The sequence below is a fragment of the Centropristis striata genome, chromosome 2 (assembly GCF_030273125.1).
Source record: "Centropristis striata isolate RG_2023a ecotype Rhode Island chromosome 2, C.striata_1.0, whole genome shotgun sequence".
Classification (NCBI taxonomy): Eukaryota; Metazoa; Chordata; class Actinopteri; order Perciformes; family Serranidae; genus Centropristis; species Centropristis striata.
The window spans coordinates 36542963-36551819 of NC_081518.1; the positions used below are offsets into that span (position 1 = coordinate 36542963).

Here is an 8857-nt window from a genome sequence, read left to right on the forward strand (position 1 = left end):
GGTATATAGGGACATCCTTGTTATCAGTTTACTGTGATGCCAGTCAGCCTATGATGGGACATTCCTTTCAAATAAATAAAGCCAAATTATAGATCGGGTCAATTTAAATCACATTAACACTGATTTAAAAAAGGGGTGATATTATACACTGTTTTGGGATCTGTATTGTCATAATGTAAGCTTTATTATTATTTATTATACAATATTCTCACAATATTTAAACAACAAATTTGTGTTTTTGTTAATAAAAAATAATCTACTTTGATGACAACTCAACTATTACTGTCATGATTATTATTAACATCCTCTAAACATCATCCTCACTATATACAGTGAACTGTCTTTGGCCAGCAGCTTGCAGTCTTTCTCTCCACCTCTCTCTCTCTCTCTCTCTCTCTCTCTGTCTCTCTCTCTCTCTCTCTATCCCTCCCTCCCTCTCCTTCCCTCTCTCCTGCTGTCACCTCTCACAGAGCCTGGCAGCATCAAGCCAGCTTGCATTTTAATTTGGCCCTGAAGTTACTTATTTCATTATCGATCATCCGTAATGCTGAATCAATGTTCATCTTGTTACGTGGGCCATACCCGTGTAATACAGTGATAGTGGGGCCCAGAGTTACTCATTCCCTTTACAAAGTGACTTTACCGTAAAATCAATGCCTTGTGTTACTGATACAGGGGAAACTGCAGCAGATGGAGTGAGAGTGAGTGGGCAGAGAGGAAACAAAAAAAACAACTCACCTTCAATGCAGCATTGTTAAAGGCACTCACAAAGCAAAGCAAAGCTCTACAGCACGAGTGTTAACATGCAATAGTTTAAGTCATGATTTCTTACAAAAGTGCAATTAATGATATGACTGACATATTATGTGATATCAAGTTCATATTCAGCTGATATCATTGCGCTTTATGGATCCTGTGTGCTGTTTAGACTGTCGGGGGGAAAATGTTTTGCACATGGCTGGATTATTTTAGACTCACTGTGCCCCTGTGACCCAGCACAAGCATATGATGATGCAAAATAATAATAATTTAGTTCAGCTCAATTCAGATTTATGGAATGGCTTATTTTCTTACCTAAATAATGACAGTTTTAGTGACTCTTTATTATAAATACAATATAGGAATCCCTCAGGGCAGTAAGCCCACGTGAAAGCACTGCTAGTAAAACTATCCTAAAGTAGAAATTAAACACTATGTCAAATATGACCTGTCAATTTTAATTGAAACTAAAATATAATACCAGAATTATTCTTTATCCCTCGATCTTTACCTCTTCTCCCTCAGTGTCCCAGTGCAAAATGCACCAGCATGCTCATAATATATTTAGAAGGATATGTGAGTATCATAGGTGAAGTGTAAACTATATATAATATCCAACAGACATTAAAGCAATATTATAACAGGGAATTAAAGAGAAAGATTATGCTATAACACCACTATTGAGTAAAATGGGCACACTGAGAATAGGTTATATTATATTTATCAGGGTGATAGGGCAGACATGCATCATATTATACAGACAGATATTAAAGGCCTATATGCACCTCGAGCTATAGATAGAGTCATTTGAAACACATATAGGCAGTCTATAATCTTAGCTGATCATATAATTGTAAACATCCCATGTAGGTAGATAGAGTATTTGCACATTGTACAAAACTTATAAGATGCTTGGTTAAAGCTCTGTTCGAGGCCTCAATCTAAAATGAATCTCCCACTCAATCCGTGTGCTTAGCCCGAATGACTGACTGTTTAAATTTAGTAGTAGCCTACAACCTGAAGTTAACAAGTTAATGTAAAACATTTGCGAGGCAATGCGTTAATTCACGCTTTGATCCTCTGTCATAACCCAGTTTAATAAGTTGCAGTCCATTGACTATTAATTTGTTTCCAAATGGTGTGAGCAGGAGGAACGCTTCCAAAATGCTTTACTTTGCCACTAATGCAAATCAAAGTTAGCCTATCTATTTAATATGCATGATTGGTTGGTGTAATGTAATTAAAATCATACTATTTAAATTATCCTAATAGTAAAAAAAATTAAACTTTAAATGTATTTCAAAGTACACTTGCTTCTGCTGCTAAGAACAATTAATTTTAGAAACTAATTCATTTATTGGATTAAGCTTCACTGTTCTTTAAACACTGCAAGATTTATTGGACCTTTATTTCACCCTAATGGGACATGAGTTTGAAAGAGCTTATTTGGAGATTGAATGTGTTGCACAGTTAGTTTTTTAGGTTAGCCACAGATTTAAGTTTGAACCCGCTGAGGAACATTTCTGATTAACAACAACAGTATGTATCTATGTATATATTCCCAACAGCTAAGAATAATTGCTTTGTAATAAGATACAGACACTTTTTAACAATCACACTCAGACTTTTTCCTCTATATGTTTTTTCATTTTAGTTTCATTATTCTGACACATATCAAATATATTGTAGATTATATATTTGGCTTCAGCTGACTGGTAGCTTTTCTTGATCACATTGAAAAAGCTGTAAATCACTCCACTGCACTATATCACATAGAATATTTACAGCAGCAGACTCTGCCATAGAGAAACTGAAGATGCCAGATTCTGCAACTGCATTCTGGCTCCCTTTTCAAGAACTCCTTAACAAAATAAGAGTCCAGAAATCTCAAATCTCTCTGTCTGTCCTTTTTCCTCACACACACTTTAAAGCATCCAACGGTCATTAATTGCATTTTCTTTCCAAATCCTCATTCGTCACCGTAATTAACCGATGTTGATCACCAAGAGCTCCCTTAAAATTGATTCCATGTGTGATAAGAGATGTGTTGGAGGGGTGGGGGTGTTAGGGGGGGTGTTATGGAAAAGATCTAAATGTGTAATTTGAAGTGCCTCTGTTTGAAGCCTTTGATCTCGCCTGTTTTGCGGAGCCTCGGTTCATCATTTGCGACGTGTCGCTGGGCGCCCTGTGTATTGCATAAGGAACTACTGTTGAGCGATAGGCCGTGTATGTTTGCTTATGAGAATGTGAAATTGTGTCATCTGCATAATTACCGTCAAAGAGCTCGCGACAAAACAGCCCTCAAGTCACTCGTGTGTGATTGCCCTCTTTTTACAGCACCTACAAATTCTATTGGCTCCTGCATGCTTCCATAAGAATGAAGAAAAACTTATTTAAAGTAGGTAAATAATAATAATAATAATAATAATAATATTAACAAGAATGATAATAATACAATTAACGATTGTATTATTAATATTAATAATAGCATTAATAAAAAATTAAAATGTGTGGCAAATAAATAAAATTTGCCAAACTATTAAGTAAGTCTAAGAAACAATAACGATAATATTGATGATCTGAATCATATTGTGATTCGTGGGAAATTAATGAAATTTGCCAAAATTATTAAGTTATATCAGTATTCATCACCGTCACCATAGGATTTGTGGCAAATAAATAAAATGAATGAAAAAACATTTTTTTAATTAGTTCTCATTGCGTTTGCTGTGAATTTTGGCCTGTTCCGATGGTGTGTGTGTGTGTGTGTGTGTGTGTGTATACACGGAAGTCACGCAGAGGTTAGTTTACTGTTTACTGAGACTGTCTTTAGGGAGAGAGAGGGGAGCGGCGTCTTAATGCTTTTATGGCTACGCCAGTTTCCCGGGTCGGTGTGAAAGTGTTAAGTTAGTGCGTGGTGCGTTTGATTGGAGGCAATAAATCAGACGCACAGACCCTGGCGTGGGTGGAGTGGAGAGGAGTGGAGTGGAGGTGGTGGTGGGATGGAGGAGGAGGGGGGTGGAGGGATGTCCGAGCGACTAGGTCCCGGAGATGAGACACGTGTCCATCCGGACTCGGAGCGCTGCTTAGCGGACACTAGCAGACAGACACCTCGCTGCTGGACTCTCAGATTTATACTCTCACTTCTTACGTTTATTACGGGCCAGACACGCTCTCTCTCTCTCTCTCTCTCTCTCTCTCTCTCTCTCTCTCTCTCTCTCTCTCTCTCTCTCAAACACATGCACTCTCCTCTGTTTTTTGCCTCTCTTTTTCCTCTCTCTCTTTTCTTTCTGCAGTGTGATGTTTTGCTTCCCCTCTTTAAACTTCTCTTTCTTCTTCCCTTCTTCTGCTTATCTAAATGTCAGATAGCCTCCACTTCTGTCTGGACCCCCTCACAGTTTGCAGGTCGATCCATTTATGTGTGTGTGTGTGTGTGTGTGTGTGTGTGTGTGTGTGTGTGTGTGTGTGTGTGTGTGTGTGTGTGTGTGTGCGAGCGAGCGCGCGCGCGTCCATGCATGTGTGTGAAGTGTGCGCGTACTATTGACTGCTATGTAGTGATTACCATTCCGGTCGGATGGCACCAGCAAGCCGCTGTAATTAATAACCCCATAATCCGGGTTGGGGTGGATGTCGGCGGAAGAACACACACACAGATTCAGGACAGAGTTTTACAGAAACAAGGCGTATGCTTCTATGAGAAATTATAGCTGCTATTATCCCTCCCAGACAATGATAACTATCTGCCTCAAAAGAAGATTAAAGGTTTATACAAGTTGAGAATTCTTGGAAACCCGCATTATCGCATTATCAAAAAAAAAACCCTCAACCTGAGCCTGATGAGATTTCATCTCGCTGTCAATAATACATGAAGACTTTATATTCAAATAATAATAATAATAATTCAACCTCTGGAGTTGTTTTGCAAACGGTGAACAAAACAGATGCTGATAGAGAAATGAGAGGATTATGCTTGTCCCGGACACTTTTATGTATTGATTCGTGGAATTTCAATCCTGACTCCCTTGTTTTGCTTTAATCCTTGTTATTATACAAGAAACATCAGGTTGCATCAAAATTATCAAATAGATGAATATTTATTTATAATAATGTCTGTCCGGATGATCGTTTTGTTTTAGAGGATTAGGGGAGAGACTATTTAAAAATGATTTCTTGACTTAAGCTTGAGCGAGTGTTATTAATACTATTCACACTATTGTTTTTTTTATTATTGTTTTCATGTGGTTTTTCATGTTAAGAATAATTTTGTTTTGTTTTTTTCCATAAAGGTGATGTTTGTATTTATTTATTTGTTTTTACTCTTGCTTATTGAAGTTTCCCACAATATACATCCTCCCCAGCCCAATCCACTAAAAAATGTTTATTACTGCTCATTGTTGCTACTTTACACTTAGTCTTCATTAACAGTGTAACGCGCCGATCATCAGCTCTCTCTTTGATGTCAAGTGGCTACATGAGATGCGTTTGATGTCTCAAATTAAAGAGTGAATTGACTCCGATTCGCCTGCCACCAAGAGCCCCACAACACCTCTAAACCGGTGGAAGAAAACACAGCCAGTGATGGAGCGATAAATAAAAAAAGAAGTGTGTGTAGCGTCTGATCCGGGCTCATTACAAGCCATGGGCATAGTCAGTCGTTACAAACATATTCATTATTAATTATTTTTCTTTTTTTATTACTTGCACTGACCATTATTTTTTAAAATATAGACGTAGGCTATTTAAATTAAAACTCTTTCCTGTAAATAAAAAAGGCGAAAAATCTGACTTTAACTCAAACTTTGCTTCCCGATTTTTTTAACCGATGTCTTCTGAGGCGAGACTCTAAGTTTGAAAGTTTCTTCTGAATCCGTGTATTAAAATAATAATAATTAAAAAAAAAACTCTAGACAAAAGTTAATCAATCACTGAAACCAAATGTTTACTGTTGTGTCCAATAATTATGAATTAACACAAAAAATTTGGTAGGACAGACGCGAACAAATAACAAATGAAATAGATTGGCGAGCCATAAAATGAGATTTGAAACCCCATTCAAATAAGAGCTCGCGACGTCAGTGCATTGAGAGAGAGAGTGAGAGAGAGAGAGAGAGAGAGAGAGGAGGGAGGTGGAGAGAGAGAGAGAGAGAGAGAGAGAGAGAGAGAGAGAGAGAGAGGCTGTTTGTATGAGAGGGGTGAGATTTGAAAAATAGGAGGGGCTTCTAAACGACTAGAAATGTCAATCTGAGCAAGGGAGTCCCAATAATCTAAAGCAATCTGTAAGGACCTGACCTTAGTCCATCCAGATCAATAGGGAAGTGAGGGTGGAAAGAAGAAGAAGAGGAAGAAATAAGGGGCGCAACCGGATCGTTTACACTGGCTGTTCCCGAGGAAATATAGACTTCCCTTTGCCTGCACCTTTTGTTGCTCACATGCTCACACTGTAAAAGTGGATATCGAGGCAATTCCCTTGCTTTGTGTGATTGCAGCAGACTTTTTTCCCCTCCTTTTCCTACCGCCATGTCTTTCCCTCAGCTGGGATATCAGTACATCCGACCGATATACCCGCCGGAGCGCCAGGGGATCGCCAGCAATGCCCGGGCCGGGACGGAGCTCAGTCCGTCCGGCGCACTCTCCAACGTCCTCTCCACTATGTATGGATCTCCGTTCGCCGCAGCAGCGCAGGGCTATGGAGCGTTTCTGCCCTACTCTAACGATATATCCATTTTCAATCAGCTGGTAAGTCTCTCTCTTAACTCGTCTAGAACTTTTATGAAAATAAAATAAATAAACAAGACTTTTTAGGAGGACTTTGCTGGCACTTTTTTAGGTGTAAACTTTTGGAGCGCCAATTTTTTGTTAGTTAAAAGTTGTTGTTTTTAAAAGTAACACATTAACAAGCTTCTGGCTTATTTATAGAACACAATTTCCTGGAAGTGTTGGCAAAAGAGTTAATAAAATGTTGCAACGTGCTGTGGGAAGTTTACCTGGAGCTGTGCGTAAAAATGCGTAAAAGTAAAGTTCGTGCAAGTGTTTTGCTTTAAATAAATGAAAACGAATTCATGTTTAAGCTTGTAGAAGCTGAAATAACTATTTGAGTTGTGACAAACAGTAGCCGTTTTATTTGTTTACACTGTTTTATTGCTGTAAATCCACGTGCCATACTGTTAGACGTGATTCTATTTATCATACAAAAAGGATTGCAGACTACGGCATTAATATTTTAAGTCTGTATTAAATCCCTCTGACTCTTTGATTCTTTGTCTTTGCAGGGTGCTCAGTATGAACTGAAAGACAGTCCCGGTGTCCAGCACCCAGGGTTCGCTCACCATCACCCTGCTTTTTATCCATATGGCCAGTATCAGTTCGGTGACCCGTCCAGACCCAAAAACGCCACCAGGGAGAGCACCAGCACCCTGAAGGCCTGGCTCAGCGAGCACCGCAAGAACCCCTACCCGACCAAGGGGGAGAAGATCATGTTGGCCATCATCACCAAAATGACCCTCACCCAGGTGTCCACCTGGTTCGCCAACGCCAGGAGGAGGCTAAAGAAGGAGAACAAGATGACCTGGGCCCCTCGGAACCGCACAGACGAAGAGGGGAATGTTTACGGCAGCGATCACGAAGGGGAGGAGGGGGACAAGAGGGAGGACGAGGAGGAGATCGACTTGGAGAACATCGACACGGAAAACATTGAGAACAAGGACGACTTGGACGACCAGGACGACCTGCATTCAGATATTAAACTAGACGGGAGGAGTGACTCGGAGATTTCTGACGGCTATGAGGATTTACAAGGGCCCGACCAGAGGTTTCTAAAGGCTGTGGGGAAAGAGGGCAAAGACGTGGAGAGAGGAGGAGAGCACTTCCACAGTCACCACCACCACCACCACCATCATCATTCTTTGGACACCAAAGCGTCCCAAGCGAACGGTGAGCAGCTCAAACTGAACCCGGTGTCCGTGAGCTCACCGCCCTCAGAAAACAACCCGGCCCCGGCCCAGAAGCCAAAGATCTGGTCTTTGGCAGAGACAGCCACGGCCCCTGACAATCCGCGCAAATCACCACAACAAATGAACGGCAGCAACTCAGCAGGGCCGGCCGCCCAGACCATCATCGCCCCTCACAGACTCATCTCTTCTTGTCCCGTTGGGAAAATCCAGAACTGGACGAACCGAGCCTTCTCGGCGCACCAGCTGGCTTTACTGAACTCCAATCACTATCTGGGACTGGCAAACCAGGCCACAGCCACCGGCCTGGCCCTCTACAGCAGCAGGCAAACGGAGGACAAGAGTCATAGTTCAGATACTTCAGTCACAGGTACATGTCCCCGACACTGAGACGCGCATGTAGAAATAAGTACAAAACAAAGACACTAGTCCATTGCCCTTCATTCATTTCTATTATTTTTAGTTTGCCTCTTCACGGGTTTCTCTCTCTCTAGGCCACACAGCTGAACAGTGTTACAATGTTAGAGAATACAGTGTGTGTGTGTGTGTGTGTGTGTGTGTGTGTGTGTGTGTGTGTGTGTGTGTGTGTGTGTGTGTCCGAGAGGATTATGAAAAACCTCACCAGAAAGCATTTAAGAAAAAAAAGTAAAGTGTTGAATTGGGTGAAAACTGTTCTTAATTCACGTGCTCCTTTTATTTCTCATGATATGATATGATCCACATGATATTAAGGCCCATGTGCTTGGATTCAATTGTTTACACAAACCAGCTAAATTCACTGAGACCTAGTTTGATAATAGGCAGTCCAATTTATTCATTTTAATTTTCTTGGAGAGATTTTAGTGCCTTTGGATGCAGAGAAAAAAGTTGTTAAAAACAGCTTTCCACCCACTTCAAAGATAGCGAGGCTGTCACTTAAAAACATTTGGGATTTTTTTCTTTTTGATGCCATATTACATTTTCCTTTCAAAACGCCATATTTACCCAAATTAGCTTTTTATTCTAAGATTTTTTTTGTTCTCCCTGTGTGCGCGCTTGTGTTATTTGGTCCAGGCCTATGTTACACTTGCTTGTTTGGTCATGCAAATGAGCTCAATGCAAATTCACTACAGGCTCGTTTTTTTAAAAGGCAATTGTCACTTTTATATCAC

The 8857-nt window shown here is 40.4% G+C and overlaps 1 protein-coding gene across 1 annotated transcript; it reads left to right on the top strand.

The window, feature by feature from the left end:
- Positions 1-6043: 6043 nt before the first annotated feature.
- Positions 6044-8248, top strand: irx3a (iroquois homeobox 3a). Its single transcript, XM_059352630.1, has 2 exons — positions 6044-6495; positions 7029-8248. Exons 1-2 carry the CDS (start codon positions 6277-6279, stop codon positions 8094-8096), a joined length of 1287 nt encoding a protein of 428 aa, XP_059208613.1. The 5' UTR covers positions 6044-6276; the 3' UTR covers positions 8097-8248.
- The last annotated feature ends 609 nt before the right edge of the window (positions 8249-8857 follow it).